Below are 17,942 nucleotides of genomic sequence, written 5' to 3' on the forward strand. Positions count from 1 at the left end.
AGGATGTTAAATTGGATTTTCCATTCCAGTAGCTCATAAACACTGACTTAAATCCGGCCTGAGCACACATCCTGTGTAATCGTACAGGTGCAGCTGGACTTTGCGCCACGGTTTTTGTTAAACAAGAACATTCAGCAAATTGTGAGCTTTTCTTCTGGTGTGGTTCAATAAATAGTGGTTTAACAGTATTAATAATGGATTATTAAGGTCTGAAGAATACAGCTTCTCAAGGTAATGTACTTTTGGATATATCAGTGATCAGTCTAAACATTTGTTAAGGTGGGGTAGATTTTGAAGGCAAACTGAGTGAGATCAATTGTTAAAAGTTTCTGATACTTTTATACATTAAAAAAATGCTCTTTTTTTGCCACAAAGTGGTAATTTTCTGTAGTCTGAAATATGGTACACTAATATATTAAAATAATAATAAAATCAATAGTGAGAACTGAACTGAAAATCTTTTCGTTTTAAGTCTAAAGTTTTAGACTTAATATATTCAACAACAATGAACACTTACGAGGAAACTTGCTTTTGTTTAAGCTAAATAAAAATAAATAAAAAACATTTTTTTAAAACTGTTCTATATCCACATAAATAGTTACTATATAATAAATCTGGGATTTTAAGACAGTCATAAACTTGTACAAGAACTTGTGGTAAAACCTCATATGTTTATGTATAAAATAATAAACTTGGAAAAAGGTCAGAACTATAATTCCAACATCTTCAATGTTCGTTTGCATTTGTTAAACACCTACCATAAGACCTACCTTTTGGTTGCCAATGAAGCTTTTTGGATAATTTGCTGTCAATTTATCTATTATATTTTTAGTTTATTGATATGTCATTTTATACCCTCAATATGTTTCATATCTTTGGCTCTGACTGCCAGGTCAATTTCTTTTTTATGGTGTGTAACTTCAGAAAGGAAGAATGTTCATGAACAACCGCCCAACCTCCCCCTCAAGGTACGGTACTTGCTAAAAATAAATAAATAAATCCTATTTTTAACCACAATAATCTGGAAGAAATTATTGTTTTAGGATGTTGTAGTTTATGTGGCTGCTTTTGTTTAATTTAAAAACATTGTTTATATGTTATCTATTTAAACTGAGCTATTTTTATGCTAAGGTTTAATTTACATATTTAAAATTTTCTGTTTGCCAGTTAGTCACAGTCAAGCTTGACCAGCATTAATAAATAAAGTATTACAAATGCATAACATTGGCAGAAACTAAAATATTACAGTGAAAACTAATAAAATGAAGCATATATATATATATATATATATATATATATATATATATATATATATATATATATATAGTATTTAAAATAGTTTAGTGTGAAACCTAGCATTACTGTGCCACATGATGTGGAGTCGACATACACAGATTGTATTGTGTTTATATTATAGAGGTTACTCATCAGAGGCATCCTCTCAGATGTCTGATATGTCTCGTCCCAGTGCAAGATCGATCTATAGTGAGTAACAGCCTCAGGCCCCTTTTTAAACCCACCCTCTACAACTTCTGTGCAAATGGTGTCTCTAATTTCATGATTTCTGGTACTACACAGTGCAAAGAAAGGAATATTTGGAGGCCATAAACAGACAAGCAGATGCCTTTCAGTACAGAGTGGAGGTATGGAAAATGTAAATAAATAACCTGCTAACATCTTTTTTATGTTATGATTCAAAAAGCAGATTTTGTGTGTAGACATTCTAACAATGTTCTTGCATAAAATCATTTTTTTGTGAAAACTATTTATACCACAAAAATTGCTGATTTTTCTATTTTAATATAAGTTTACATGACTTCGCTTTACTGCATACATATCATTTCTGTCGTAGCAACTCATTAACAGGAATTTACAATGTGGATACACACAATATTTTTGAGAGGAAAGTTTTTTTGCAAGGAGTCGAAGTGTCAATGCTGAATTCCAGTCAAAAGCAAATCTGCTCATTTACACCACAAGAGTGTCATCAGGACAGTGGACTTTGTACTTTGTACTAATTTTCAAGAGTGGAAGAAAAAGTTAATAAGATGAACAATAGTCACAAATTATTTCTGTAATAGTTAATTTTACTGTCAACTGGCAAGACGTTTTGGTGTAAAAAATAATAATACTGTTGTAAGAAAATAATAAAGTTCAGGGTGGAAATGTGCCATCATGTACACATTAACAGGATGAGTGTGATTCATTACAGCCCATCATGGTTTTATTCCTTACCTGTTAGCTGGGTGAAGCTTTGTGAAATTACTGGCCACACGAATACTATATATCTTAAGTGGTGTATATTTACAATTGTAGAATATGGTAGACTTTTACTATTAAATAAGAGGTTAAGTTACACGCAGAAAACGGTTAAAACAACAGCGTATATATGCTACAATCAATCAACCAAACTTCACTATGGATGGATAAAAGTTCAGACAGTCTAAAGATCTACTCGGGTCTTTTTGAAAGGTAACCCCATGTTGTTGGGCACAACATAGAACATGTAAGAAATCTGCCAGATGGACAATCCTAATAAAATAAACAATAATTCATTAGGATAATTAGATAGTATATAAACTGCATAGCTCTGATGTATTGTTCTGATTGTGAATATTTAATGTTTTCAATATTTTAGTGTCATTATTGAGCATAGTACAGTACAGTGCAGTATAGTAGTGTCATTAGTATGGTATAGCATAGTTTTCAGGAATGCACACAGTAATATAGGCCTCTGATCTACTCAGCAGGAAACGACACATAAATTGAACACATAGATTTAATACATACACTGCATACACACACTTTTGTATGTGTCTGTTTGTATGCTTCATATAGTATATAGAAAACCATCTTACATTTATCATTTATGATTTATTTCTCAGCATTTGTTCACATGTGAGTTAAATGGGAAGGGGGTGAGCACCACTGATGACTGCATGGTCAAGCTGAAGAGTCTGGAGAGCCGAGGGAAAGTGTGGGGTCAGGATATGATCCTGCAGGTGCAAGGCACCATCTTACAGCTGTGTGACGTTGAAACAAAGGTCAGGGGTCACCTGATAAGCTTTATTTCATTTTTAGGAATGACATAAGAGTAAAGCGTAGTATTTAATGTGCTCTAATTGCCCTGTTTCTTAGAAAATGTTTTGTACTTTTGTATAAAATCTTATACCCTTCTGATCTTGCTGACTGTACAGGAGGTCCTGGACTCACTTCCTCTTGGCAGTATCTCAGATACTAAAGCAATCCTAGACACCTGCCCGTATGACTCCCTCTTGATGGTCACAGCTCAGGACAACAGCCGGAGGGCTCCAAATGTTTTATTTTTCCAGTGTGAGGAAACTGGGGTTAGGACTTTAACTTTCATCGTTGCATATGCTTGCTCTTGTATAGCATTGTTCTTTTCTCCTCTATGAACCTCTTTTACAGATCAGTTTGCTAAAACATAGTTGGATTGTGCACTTTTTGAAAGTGTGTTAAATACATCTTATATATTACTGCACTCCGTACAATCCAACTCTACTCATCAGTGGGAAAAGGCCGACTGTAGGATCAAGGCTAAGAGGAAATTATTTTGTGTAGCAGATCCGTCTTTGGATCTTATCGTAGTGACATTGGCATGGCATGTGGCATGGTATGAGTGTATGAGGTGAAGCTCATTTCTGTGGATTTAAACACCTCGATGTCATAGCATTTGCATTGAGAAACATCCACTCCATCAACCAAACAATGATGCTTTGTTTAGAAAATGTCAAAGTGCTTGAGGATGACCAACATCTTATAGAATGAGATTTGGTTATGACCAAGGCTGGAATTTATATATTAAAACAATTGTTAAACGTTTGTTTATAAATGCAAGGAATTGTTTTCACACTGATACACAATGTTGTATGCACTGCTGGATCTTTTCAGGCAGTGGAGGTGAAAGCTGATTTAGACAGAGAGATCCAGAACAGGTATGAAAGACCAGGATTTCCACCGAGTGAACCACCAGTTGACATTAGGTAGGCTGCTACATATCTGACAAGTGCACTTGGGAATGTGTCTACATTTGGGAATTGCATCATGCAGTTAATGAATTACTGTAGCCAATAGTAATATTAATAATGTCTTCTGCAGGAGTAATCTGGAGAACATAATAAGCCAGGGTTATTTAGGGGGTTTTCGCAGACATGGCCCCCCTCCATTGCACTCTACACCCCCTCCACCCGAGAATCCTCCTGCCCAGTCCAGCATCTACCAAGACTTTGGTAAAAAAAAAAAAAAGATTCTTCCTAAACATGTAAAAATACAGAAAGTTGTTATCCAATTCTGTACAGAATGAAGTAAAAATTAAAAACTGTTTTAAAAGCATGCTAGTTTGACAGAGCGTATCTTCCAGATGTCAAACATACTTTATATAAAAATGTTCGTCAAGTGTTTTTAGGCGGTTAGCCGTTCTTAGCATCCTAAAAGGTCTTTCTTTAACAGTGGATTCCTCAGATGTACAAGGAACCAATGTAGGTCCCTTCAGGTAGACAGATTGAAAAAGTAACCAATAGTACTCTCTCTAAAGCAGGGGTCTCCAATCTTTTCCAGAAAGGGCCAGTGTGGGTGCAGGTTTTCATTACAACCAATCAATGGTCACACCTGATAGTCATTGAAAATGTAGATCATTAGATTTGAACAGGTAGAATTTGGTGTGGACTTGCTTGGTTGGAATGAAAACCTGCACCCACACTGGCCCTTTCTGGAAAAGATTGGAGACCCCTGCTCTAAAGTGTAGGCATTATTGTTTAAAACAATCTGCTTTTAAGTGTATGTGAACCTGCTTTTTAGAATTGATCATTTTAAAATTGTCATAATGTAAGATTTTGTAGGTTTTATATTCAGATTACATTAGGAAAGACATAAAACATGACACGATCCTTTAATCAAGAACATAGCGCTGTAGTTAAAAATATATATGAATTAATTGGTGGAATTGTCTTAAGTCATTGCCTGCTTTTTGTCAAAGAATGCATTCAGTGGCTGAAAAGCTCGTACTCCCTTTGCAATTCAGAACTTTATTCATGATTCGATTCTTAATTTTTAACAGATGTTATAACAGTGTTACTGTTTATTCTAAATTCTGTTCCCAGATGATCACCAGCCTCCAATGTTTCCACCCAGGCAGGAGAGCTATTACAATCAAGACATGCGTGAACAACCAAACCACACAAATCGGCAGCCTTCTCCCCCTAACTTAGACATCAACAGGAGTGTGGTCAGTTTATCTTCAACTAATCCCGCCTTCTTTTCACCCAAAATCAAGTGTCTAAAATGTATCTCTTTCCCTCAGGAAATATTTAATCATGTTGTGGCTGACATTGAGTTCTTTATTGGCAAAGTTGGAGAAGCTTTAGCACAAGAGCAAGGAAAGAAGAAAAAGAAAAAGAAAGGCAAAGGTGGAATAATATATGGTGAGCAACAGCAGTGTGGGCTAGGCTTTCATTAAAGTTATACACAAAAATGTATTCATATTTTGCTTTTGCTTTCTGTGCAGGTGAAAACATTCCCTCTGTAGAAGAATTTATGTCCTGCCTTCAAAAATTTAAATATGGCTTTAATCTCCTTGTAAGTCAAAAACATCACTCTATGTAAAATAAACTTTCTTTGTAATTCTAGTTATAGATAATGAAAAATCAATTCTGCAGACATTTCAACCTATTATTTATATTGGTTTTCTCTAAACTCTACTCTCTGTTTCTCTTGAGTAGAATCCACTTTTGAAACTTTATCAATATTACAGGAAATAATTAAAAATTAGGTTTTTTTTTTTTTTAGTGAATGAAGCTAAAACATGTATATCAAGTGTATAATCAAATACATTTGAATTTCTCAGTAAATCAAAATGAATGTTAAATGCTTTGATCAGTACCATTAACTTAAAAAACATCTGGACTGAATTGTTCCAGGTCTTGGTCTTGATTATTTATTGGGACTGATGAAATGTCTTATTTTTCTTGTTATAGGGGAAATTGAATAAACACTTAGCCAATCCGGGTGCCCCTGAATTCATCCACAGCCTTTTCACCTCCCTTGGATTTGTGAGTAGCTACCAGTTTAAACAGTTTTCCTTTATAAAGGAGCAGCAAAAAGCTCTGAATGAATATTTGCTTTGCTCACTGTTCGAAACAACAATGTATGAAACATTTTAAAATCTATTTTTCCTTTTCACATCATCTTGTCAGGACAAAATGTACCAGGACTCATGAAATAACTAACCTGTCTTTCTCCCTTTAGCTTGTAATGCAGTATCCTTCGGGGGTGGCTCCTTCAATTGTGAGTCCTCTACTTACAGAACAAGCTCTGCAACTCATCAGCCAGGTGGTGACTCCAGTGGAGGATCAGCTCTGGAACACTTTAGGAGATGCTTGGAATATTCCCAGGTCAGGCTCAAGAAAGGTGTTGATGTAGTGAGACCATTTTATAGATGATAAATACAATTCTCTTGGCTTACTACAATAACATGTATTTTAATGGTGGTATTTTAAACAAAATAAAAAATTGCCACAATCATTATTATTGAGTCAACCTCTACGTTCTGGTATAAACAGATTATATATATGTTTTATTTTCCCCAAATGACTGTTATTTTGTTTTGTTTTTTCACTTATTGTTCAAGGAAAAACAGTGAATTCAAACCAAACAAAGAAAATACCAGTGATCCAGTGTATTGGTGTAGACATTTGCTTTATTGCTGGGTTTGAATTCCAAAAAAGCCCCAGCTATTCATGGGTCCAAGAGAACACTGGCCCAACTTTAGCTAGTCTCAGACATCTGTTACATTTACAGTGCATGGCGGTGATATTTTCAAAAGAAGTTTAAAGATGTTTAAAGGGGTGTTTTATCCTTTTCCATCGCATGTTGGTAGCCGAAAAGCACGGCAGAAATTGTACAAGCAACTACAAAAGTCACAGTGAAACAAATCACATCTGAATTCAGCATTAGCCTGAAACATGACCTTTTAAAATGCATCATTATTGGAGTGACTATAATAATGAAAACAATTTCCTCCTGGCACATTAGGGTCTTTGATATACAATAATTGATGTTTATACTGCACATTATATATGGTAGACACGTTGAGTAAACCAAAGTTCAATGAACCAAAGTTCATTCTTTCATGGCCACAGTTTATCCACATTTAGATAGAAACATCCAGTGTAATAATGTGCTGTGTGACAAGGCACACTGGTTCTAGGAATATGAGCGCATGTTATTTATTGCTCCTGTGAACTGCAATGAATAAAAGAGCATTAAAAGTAGTTTCCTCACACACACACACACACACACACACACACACACACACACACACACACACACACACACATATATATATATATATATATATATATATATATATATATATATATATATATATATATATATATAATGTATATTTCTTTCTTTCTTTCTTTCGGCTTCTCCCGTTAGGGGTCGCCACAGCGGATCCTCCGCACGTTTGATTTGGCATATGTTTTACGCTATATATAATGTATATAAATTATATAAACATTTATATATATTGCTCCAAATAGCTTACAGATTTAACCCAAAGTGAGTATGGACAAAACCATTATTTCCTTATAGTTAATATTGTTCTCAACTAGAGATGAACAATATCATGTATTTATTAAATAACAATGAATTTAAATTTGTTACTTTACCAAATTAACTGGCAACTCAGTATGTATACCTGTTGCATGAAGGGTTTCAAGAAACTGTGCAGTGTTTGAAGATTCACTCTTTTCATTCTTAGATCAAACTGGCCAAATGCAGATCAGATACCAGCATATGTTCCACAGTTTTATGATGGGTGGCAACCACCTGCACCAATCCCTTCCCAGTCAGGACCCATGAACCATTCTTTGTCAAGGAGCAACAGTCAGAGGTTTCCAGCTGAGAATGATGCACAGCAACGATCTGGACAGGTAAAACATGTTAAACATCTAACTATCAGCATCGTGAATAAGTCTCCCTTTTGTGTAGATTTACAGTATTTTAATACAAACTAAGTAAACATGTATTATATACACTCATCTGTTTTGCTACTCTATCTTTTTAAAATTTTATCAAATTCTAGATATAAATGTTGCAAAAACATTTATTAAGCAAATTTTACAAAGACCTTAAATTTTGCAAAGACCTTAAAAAGTTGTGTAACTACTATTGGTTCAAGTGCAGGTGAAAATTTCATGGTTTCACAACTAAACGTTCACTTAAAGGTGCTCTGTGCAAGATTTCACAACACACAATCAGACTATTGATAAGAAAGATAAGTAAGAAGACATTAGTCACCTACAGTTAACAGGACATCATATCCACAGTGAAGTATTTACTGTAATTTCCGGATAATTAAGCGCACCCAAATATAGCCCGCACCCACTGAATTTGACAAAGATTTTTATTTTGAACATAAATAAGCCGCACCTGTCTATAAGCCGCAGGTTTCTACACTGAAACTAATGAACTTTACACAGGCTTTAACGAAAGACAGTGCCTGTAACACGGCTTGTATCTAAACAGTAGCCTACCAAGAAAGTCATAGTTTACTGTCTTCCTCCTTCCTTTCACAACAATTTCTCTCGAGAGTTTTCCTTTTGACATCGTTGTGCGTTTAAAAATCACCATTGGTGAAGCTTTTCTCCTGATGCCGTGCAGCTCAGAACACAGGTGAAATGCGTTTTTTCATGCCCGGAGCGGCAGGTCAAACGTCGGAGGAACATCATTCATATTTATGATGTGGTGTGGCCCGATTCAGTGGAAGCGGATCTAATTTAATATAAAGAGTTTCATTGGTCTACTGTTATGGGGCTCAGTTTTTTGGCTTGAAGTTTGTGAAACCGAGAAAAACCCAGGAAAAATCCATAAATTAGCCGCTTCGTTGTTTAAGCCACGGGGTTCAAAACGTGGGGAAAAAGTAGTGGCTTATAGTAAATACGGTAGATGTGTGTTATGATATGGGGATGATTCCATGCAAACAGTCCTGGGGCATTTCACATAAATTAAAACAAGAATAAAGTGATATACTGGGACGCATTAGGAGTTTTAACAATAAACTAAATCTGAGGAGAAGCTGGACATTTCAACAAGACACATAGAATTTAAATATTTAAAGACTTTTTATTTTAATTTTTATGAAAGTGAAGGGTGCTTTCGCGGATATTTTTGACAGTGTTTTGAGATTTCTTTTAAATAAAGGATCCATCAGAATGACTCTTGTATCCTTAGAAACTGAAAATGATTTGAAAAGAAGAATGGGATAAAATGATACCACTATCCTGCAAATCCCTTATTAGCTTTTACCATCGACATGTCAATGCAACGACAGTTTTTGCAACAAATACCACTGCATTAACATTCCTAATTTGTGTCCCTGCCAATCAATATATGAAAATATATATTTCTAATATTTTTTTATTAATAGTTTTTCCTTAGCATTGTAATTTTTGTACAATTATTTTTGGTAAATATTTTTGTTTACAATTAATAATGCATACTTTTTTGTTCATATTTATAAGCATATAATTAAAAGGCATACGTTAAATAATAATTAAAAAAATGTGTCCTAATACTTCATTATTGCTAGGGTTGTATGTAATGGGTATTAGATGGCTGTAGTTTAATAGTGACATTATTTACACACGCTGTTTATTTTCCATCCCAGGATAACAGGCCTTTTGGCGCACCGCCTGAACGGTAAATAATTGTTTTTTTAATAATACTGCTACTACAACAGTGATCATTCTGAGTAAAGTGGACAGTATTGCTATATGAAACATAAAACCTTAATCACTTACCACACATTCAACTCCAAACATGTTTTTAGAGCTCAAACTTTCAAAACAAACAAATTAAAGATAATTTCGTTCTTGTCTTGTAACAGGAAATGTGGGGAAAAAAAAAATATCCTGTGCTTATTCCAGGACTCCTATTATCAATATTGCCTTTAGTTTGAAAGACTGTCATCTATGGGTTAGAAATCTAATTTTACATGCAAGTCTCTAGGAGCTGTGTGGTGACAGTGTCTACTTGTAAACATTTTATACAACTAAACTGAGTAACACATACATTTAGAAACTTAAGGTACTGGTAATGCCATTTCCATAAAATGAATCATTTAAAGTCCATTTTATTCTAAAGCTGTGCTTTGTTGTCTTGTAGCTCTGGAGAACCCCCACTTTATATGCGAGTGATCTACGACTTCACAGCCAGAAACCGCCAAGAGCTTAGTGTGATGAAAGGTGACGTAGTGCAGGTATGATCTACTGGTGGAAAGTCATACATACTTCATTCATTCACTCCTGTCTGCTTTGATTTATGATTCTGTATATGAACACATTTTATAATGTTTTAGTTTAACCCAATTAATAATAATCAAAACTGTATTACATGGTGTCACCCAGAGGAGGATGAGTTTTTAAAAGTCTGGTTACTTCCTTAGATAGTATTTTAGCTGTCTATTTCAGTCTTTTACTAAACAGGAATGTTACCCAATATTTCTGTACATTTTAAATACAAGATTTATACAAATAAATGTAATAATTGGGTCTGACTGACTGGCCAGACTGCAATTACTTGCCAGAATGAAATTTTTTTTTTTTGTTTTTTTTGCATACCTTCTGTCCCACAAAAACTAAATTTGTTAGCATTGTTTGCTCAGCTTAAATCTCAGAAACACCACCCTGTATGTGAGAGGTTGTATGTGAACATGTTCCCACAGGTGATAAACAAGTCAAGGCAATGGTGGATAGTGCGAAACAATCGTGAAGAAGAGGGTCATGTGCCTCCAAATGTTCTAGAGCTCATGAATAGAGAAGAGCCAGCGGTAAGTTCATCTGTTTTTAGGGTGTTTTAAAGCATCATCATTTACTTTCTTATCGAAAATTCTAGAAAGCAAATTGATACACAAGAGATGTTTAACTTTGTCCCCTCTCCTGCCATTTTGTCAGAAAATGAATCGACCTCCACATTTCGACATGAAATCCAGCCCAGAGGAAGTCAAGGCCTGGTTACAGTACAAGGGCTTTTCCAACTTGTAAGGAGTTGTTTAACATTAAAAGTGTATTAACCTTTAGAATAGAATAGCCTTTATTTGTCACATATACATTACAGCACAGTGAAATTCGTTCTTTGCATATCCCAGCTTACTCGGAAAGCTGGGGTCAGAGTGCAGGGTCAGCCATAATATGGCGCCCCTGGAGCACAGAGGGTTAAGGGCTTTGCTCAAGGGCCCAAGAGTGGCAGCATGGCGATACCAGGGCTTGAACCCCCGACCTTCCGATCAGTAACTCAGCACCTTAACCTCTGAGCTACCACTCCACTGCTGTTTCATTACTATAATACGACTTGTCATGATATATCACATCTTTCATCATTATATCACATCTTTTAGCACAAAAGCTTGTGATTGAAATATGGTGTGGAGGAATAGTGTGTTTACTCCATAACTAAGAAACAACCACCTATGGACCTCGTTAATCAGATTACACTTATATTTGTATTAGGTTCCTAGACCTCTTGGCACAGCTTGTTAAGTTTAGGGAGTGGCCCATGCTTGTCACTGGTTAACTAAGAAATACTGCAGCTGTCTTGACTGATAGCACAAGTATTTGCTCAGCACTGCTCACCCTCTTTATTGTCATATGCTCCCTTCTGGTACCTGAATGCCTGTCATACAGTCTGGTCAATAAATAACAGGACAGTAACACATTTTTTTAATTTTGCCTCGTTACCACAATGGATTTAAAAAGATTAGAGTGTGTCAGGTGTCATTTATTTGGATTTCCCAAAATATTGCATTAACCGTTTAGGAATTACGAACAAGTTCAAATAGTGCCTTCATTTTCCCAGGATCAAAAGTAATTTAACAAACTGCATCCAAGTATTCATTTCTATTATGTTAAACCATTTACAGTATACAAATATACAGTAGCACATTAGCTGTACCTTTTTCTCAATGCTACTGTCCATATTTTTCCGCTGCTTTTAAAGGGAGCAAAGTAAAGAAAGTGCCAATAAATTAAATATGATTGCAGCTGCTGCACAGGCACCATATCCACTTATAACCCAATGCTATAAAACACAAATCGTTACCCTTGTCAGTGTTTTATGAATATGAATTTTTGGTGTGTAGGACAGTACGAAACCTGGGTATGATGAATGGAGCATTGCTTTTGGGGATGAAACGTGACGATTTACGAGCTGTGTGTCCAGAGGAAGGTGGTCGTGTTTTCTTCCAACTGCAAGCTGTTAAATCATCTTTGGCTGTATGTATAAACATGCACCCCCATACACACACACACACACACACACATATATATATATATATATACACACAGCAGAACCTAAAGCCAAAGTAATTATTTGTTTATGTGCATGTTTCTGCAGCTTGCTAGTGAAGCAGAATATAACCGCTACAATGGACGCTAAGCCTGCAATCCTGAGCTCAGGTGACAGTGGACACATGCCAGTTGACTGAGCCAATCAGAAGAACTGCACAGTGATTATATGCTGGCGTTATTATCATTTGTTGGTTCATGAAAATAACTTTATATTCTGAAAATAAATATCAACTTAAAATTGTACCAGGAATATAACTTAAGTGGTTAAATCCATTTATTGTGATGATCCTTTGTTTATCTTATTTATATACCACACCTAAATTATTATATGAAAATAAGAGCAAAAGTATATATACACACACACACACACACACACACACACATTTACACTCAGATATTTAAGACATATGATTAAATTGTACTTTAGCCACTAGCACCAAAACATTTTCCTAAGAAACTTTGATCATTGCTTCAAATCTCCATATTGTTTGTCTTTGTATATACACATCTCTATACATTTGAGTGGAAAACTTAAAAAGGTGTACATCATGTATTATGAAACAATATGCTCACTGCTCTCTAGAATGATTTTGCAACCTTGATAAATATCTAAAATGTCTTGACATTTGAATAAAAATGACTCTGCATTAAAGAAAGTCACTTTAATCGAATATACCGAAGGAAACACCTTAAAAGAAATTTGATCTGATAACCTATGTGGCATTCTGTAATGTGACGGTTTCTGAATCAGTGCTGTTTCAAAATATACTTACTATTGTGCAATTCAGCGTCGAGTAAAGTGGAAATGAACAAAGATCATCCAGTTTTTACTGTGTGAAAATTAAAATAAAATAAAAGCATGACAATTTTGAAAACATCTTTTTATAAGTGCTTCTGTCTTTATTCATATTCTTTAGAAAATAAGTTGGTCTAATTTGTGTCATACAACATATGTTGGTTAGACTTTTCTTTTTTATTGCAATTTAAGGCTTTTAAAGGTGATTAACATTGCTTGGCAAAAAGTCAATTAACATCACCGAATATAACAGTACTTCAGTGCACCATCAGTCAATCTTTACTCCTTCTTGTTTCCCCATTTCGCCATCTTGTTGTTTACAGGGGCTTTCATGAACCTACTTGATTTCATGTATGCTGAAATCTTCTCAAGTGCCTTAAATAGAATAAAAGCACAACAGTTAGTTTTTTTTTTTTTTTGCTGAGTATTTACTGTTTTCTGACATTTTAATATGATTCAGAAATTAACCCAAACCTCGAATCGGTCCAGGAGATCTTTGAGGTTCTTGAAGTTGTCCAGGCATTTGGGCTCAAACATGCGGTGCTGGTCCAACAATTCATACATGATGAAGTCCACAAATGTGATCTACACCAAAAGAATAAGGAATGTAGGACAAGTAATGCTGCAGTCATGAGTCACTTTCAGTGTATAAACATTTTGTCTAGTCAGCATGTTTGTGCCAGTAAAATCTTTACTTTATCACCAGCAAACCACTTCCTTTCCCCCAGAAACTCAGAAAATTGCTTCAGAATTCCTGGCAGTGCATCCAAGTAGCCTTTTTTTTTGTTATCCTGAAACATTAAAGACAAAATATATGATTGTAATAAATCTTATAGTAGAATACAGCCTTTTTACATGATCATTTCAGAACATCAATTTAAAATCTCATGCCTACATTAGAATCTCATGCCTACATTGTTGTTTTGAACAATACAAGAAAAGTAATAAATCTTTCTGGGTCGTCACTTGCTGCAAATGTTAATAGGTTGACATTTTTCAAAAACTATAGCTTTAAGCTTTCTGATCGCTATGCAAATAAAGGAAGAGCTGGATCAAGTGCCATTTTAAACACAGCCAAATAAGAATCTATTGGTTTATTGTTTAAATTCAAGCTTCTTTTTGGTTCTGCTGCATTGTGTAGACAAGTGGGGAAAGACACGAGCAGCTTCATTAGTTTAAAATACATGGTTATTCAAAAAGAATGATCCGATAACATGACGCATTGCTTCAGTTCTCAAGTATCATCAGGGAATTAGTCAGTGACCATTTGAAAAAGGAGTTATCCAATTTGATTGCGAGTATAATACTTGTGACTTGGCTGGAGTTTTGTATTACTTTTCCTTAATCAAATATTACGTAATGAAAGCGGCTCGGTTCTTTTTGAATAACAATATATTCTAGTTTAAAGGCGAGTGTCAATTTGGAAACAACTACCCGATATCCTGGAGGGCATAAACGACATACTTTGTATTTTATTAATCTGAACTGACCATCCAGATAATTAACTTGAGCAGCCAGGTAACCCAGCTGGAAATCTGATGTATAAACATAGGAAAAATACTCTAGAAACTTACCAAATCTAGATAACAGAGCATGACAAAACCATTGCGGAAGTCCATAGCCTGATTCTCTAGGATGTCCACTCTGACCATCTCGTCCTCCGTCTCCCCGCCTAGAGTCATGATAAATAAATGTAGACTAAATAAATTACAGTAGCGTGCATAACCTTTGACTAAGAGACTGCAACATATCAAGAGCTTGATTCTTTAAAAGTACTGTAACACAAAGACCTTCAGTTCCAAGAAACCTAGCTGGAAATATTTGCAAGCTTTTGTGCTATGACAAAACTATTCACTTGTAAACACAACACACTTGCTGTCACTCCTGCGTGGGCATGCTGTGGCATGATGCAGTTCCACAAGAATGAATCTAAACCTTTGCTGAAAACAGCAACCACCCAACATATTAACGTGAATAATACGTGGTCCCTCACAGAGCTTGTGTTTGCGGGCAATGTAACGCATTATGGCGTTACTCTGCACAATCTTCCTCTCTCCATCCGCAAGGTAGGGCAGCTTAAAAAAAAAAGAAAAAAAAAAGCAGAGCTATTGTAGGTAAATTCCAACACCAACATAAAAGAACAGGATAAAAACAATTTAACATCACTTACATTGGGAAAGTCCATTTTGAGTTTGGCTTTCTCATTAAACCAGCAGCTTTTATCATAATTTGGAGCTGTAATGAAAAGAGAAATAAACTGCTGCTGAAGACTATAAATCATTCTATTTTTCGGACTTTTTTGGTTTAATCTGCATCAGTTCAACTCCTTGTAAGTTTCTCTCACACTTTATGTGAAGGTGCACTGAATCATGGCAATTTACCTTCACCACAAGAATAGAATTTATCCTCCCATTCAGTGCCAGTGTACTCTAACAGCAGGCGAATGGGCTGAGCAAGCTGGGAAACCAAACACAAAAGATATATTGAATAATGATGCTAATTATTTCTATTATGGCAAAGTAAAACAAATAAATATTCCAGTACTACCAACGACTTGCAGATATTATTAACAAGTGACCTTCAAGGGTTCAAATTTTCAGGGGTTTTTTAAGGGGTTTGCACAACTTGCGTTCTCTTTTTCAAATATTTTTCTCACAATCCTTGAGTCTCTCCTGCTCTTTCACATCCTCGTCTGTACAATCTACTCAAACAGATCAGGTTCCTTCCATGTTTATTCCACTATCAACTACATTGTGTTGTCACCTTGTGAATTTCTAGCCTCTAATGAAACTCAAACCAAATGCATTGTACAACTTTTTCCTTTTCTTTTTCAAATAATCCCTGTTTTCTACAGAACAGTGAAATCTGACAACTGTCCCTTATATTTGAAAAGCACTGAAAGTTTGGGTCATGAAGTTAAAGTTACAATGGAAATGTCCCACTGAAATATCACGCTGCACACAATGCATAATCATATCCTGATGTTCACCAGATGTGAATCGCACTTCACACACAATTCAAACACTGATTCACTGCGGGCTGGGCATCGAACACCATTTTTTTTTTTAATTGCAAAACACAAAAAGCTTTAACACAAAATCTAAGTATATAGTAAGTGGACTTTATTTTAGTGGAGGAGGATTTACTCCTGTAGAGGCGCACTAGTGTTTGTAACTGTAACTCACCGCGATTACAAATGACCCATTTAACTCAGACACTGTGCTCAAATCATACTGATGTAAAACATGCAATCCTATTACTTATCTCTTACCCCTCGAATATCCCAGTAAAACAGCTTCATCGCCATCGCAGCAGCAACAAACGTGGAGTCACACCAAAAACTGAAATGTGTAGCGGCTCTTTCACTCGGCTTGATATCCAATCCGCGCGAGGCGCAACGTCACTTCCGGACACGCCCAAGCGCGATTATGTAAACGGTGGTAATCAACCGAGGTCGTAAAGGGTGTTTTTTTAGTCACAAAACGTGTTTACATGGCAAAATGTGCAGCTTTTTGCAGAATTCTGCTTATACCTGTTATATTGTTGATTTTGTAATTTACATTTTGGTCTGTTTATGTTCCTGGTGTATGTTTAGGATTTAAGAGTTTATTGCTATATGTCAAGGAACCAGTCTGTTACACCATACAGTAAAACTCTGAATCCTCCAAGCAGCCTGACATGCATTATGGGTATATGGAAAGCCATAAAAATTCAGGATTCAGGACTCAAAATACTACAAAGTTAGAATGCAGTTATTATGCAAATCCAATAAACAGAAGTGTGTGGATGTATAAAGTGTGCAAAGTCCTGCAGAGGTAGATTTTGAGTCCATGTTGGTATTTCCATTGTAAAATGGGTATGAATGTGTGCAAAATATGCAGAGGAATTGGCAATGCTGATATTTACATGTGTGTGGGAGGGATGGACAATCGAAAGCAGGGGTCTCAACCCTCGGACCGGTACCGGTCCATGGATTATTTAATACCGGGCTGCAAAAAAAATGGTTAAAATTGTAGTTGTTTTTCTTTTATTATTTCCACCCAAAAAAGCTTGTGGACCACTGATCTAAAGCACCTGAGAGCAGTAAACATACAGTATACCAAGCAACACAAAACAGCCATATTAAAGCATTAAAATCGAAGAGCACAAAATTAGACCCTCTTTTCTAATCTATTACCTTTTTTTAACCACTGCCCATCTCTCTTTCTCTGTGCCAAATAAATTTGACTATTTTTGTTTTTTTAAACAATAATCTTCCTCTTTTTGTCACCCCTCTTTCTCATATAGGGGTAACCTGGAGAGATACTGTTTCTTGAGATCATTCATCTGAACAAATAATAGATATTACTTGTTTAGTTTTGTTGATTACCTGTTGCACTGTCAGGTAATTATTATTTAGTGTGCAAATCCTATGTGTACCCAAAACTTTCCTTTGTACTATGTAGGATAAAATAGATTTTAGAAATGAAAAGGATTATATATATTTTTTTGATTAAAATAAATAAATAAATACATAATTTTGTCAATTTTTTTTTACGACTACATTCATCTGTGTTGCAGAATGATGTTTTTGTATTTTTGTCAGAAATAAGAAATATCTGAAACATTTTCACATGGTTTGTGCTGCTCCTCCGAAAGGACTTTGGAAGCTCATAATTAAAAACATAGTTTTGTAAAACATGAGTGAGCTTTGAATCCAGTCTGTTTGAAGAACTCATGTAGAAAGTACTTATAATAATCAATGTTTCTGAAAATGTCATGTTTTCTTGCATATGGAG

The 17,942-nt window shown here is 35.3% G+C and overlaps 2 protein-coding genes across 4 annotated transcripts; one reads left to right on the plus strand and one right to left on the minus strand.

The window, feature by feature from the left end:
- The first annotated feature begins 75 nt into the window (after window positions 1-75).
- Window positions 76-13,243, plus strand: eps8l3b (EPS8 signaling adaptor L3b). Of its 3 annotated transcripts, none has more exons than XM_083553904.1 (20): window positions 76-231; window positions 925-968; window positions 1,418-1,485; window positions 1,579-1,643; window positions 2,886-3,044; window positions 3,198-3,347; window positions 3,913-4,004; window positions 4,120-4,250; window positions 5,121-5,245; window positions 5,321-5,441; window positions 5,525-5,595; window positions 5,994-6,068; window positions 6,265-6,410; window positions 7,784-7,955; window positions 9,692-9,723; window positions 10,189-10,282; window positions 10,748-10,852; window positions 10,977-11,062; window positions 12,161-12,293; window positions 12,415-13,243. In XM_083553904.1, exons 2-20 carry the CDS (start codon window positions 934-936, stop codon window positions 12,454-12,456), a joined length of 1,902 nt encoding a protein of 633 aa, XP_083410030.1. In that variant the 5' UTR covers window positions 76-231; window positions 925-933; the 3' UTR covers window positions 12,457-13,243. The 3 variants fall into 3 exon arrangements, with proteins under 3 accessions (XP_083410030.1, XP_083410029.1, XP_083410028.1); XM_083553903.1 differs by having other exon boundaries at window positions 91-230; window positions 884-968; XM_083553902.1 differs by having other exon boundaries at window positions 99-231; window positions 893-968.
- A 4-nt stretch (window positions 13,244-13,247) lies between these two features.
- LOC310733054 (glutathione S-transferase Mu 1-like) lies at window positions 13,248-16,585 on the minus strand. Its single transcript, XM_083553917.1, has 8 exons — window positions 16,436-16,585; window positions 15,546-15,621; window positions 15,335-15,399; window positions 15,158-15,239; window positions 14,739-14,836; window positions 13,860-13,955; window positions 13,639-13,749; window positions 13,248-13,539 (listed from the first exon to the last, which is right to left on the minus strand). Exons 1-8 carry the CDS (start codon window positions 16,469-16,471, stop codon window positions 13,444-13,446), a joined length of 660 nt encoding a protein of 219 aa, XP_083410043.1. The 5' UTR covers window positions 16,472-16,585; the 3' UTR covers window positions 13,248-13,443.
- Between the last annotated feature and the right edge of the window lie 1,357 nt (window positions 16,586-17,942).

The sequence above is a fragment of the Silurus aristotelis genome (genome assembly GCF_946808225.1).
Source record: "Silurus aristotelis genome assembly, chromosome: 11".
Taxonomy (NCBI): Eukaryota; Metazoa; Chordata; class Actinopteri; order Siluriformes; family Siluridae; genus Silurus; species Silurus aristotelis.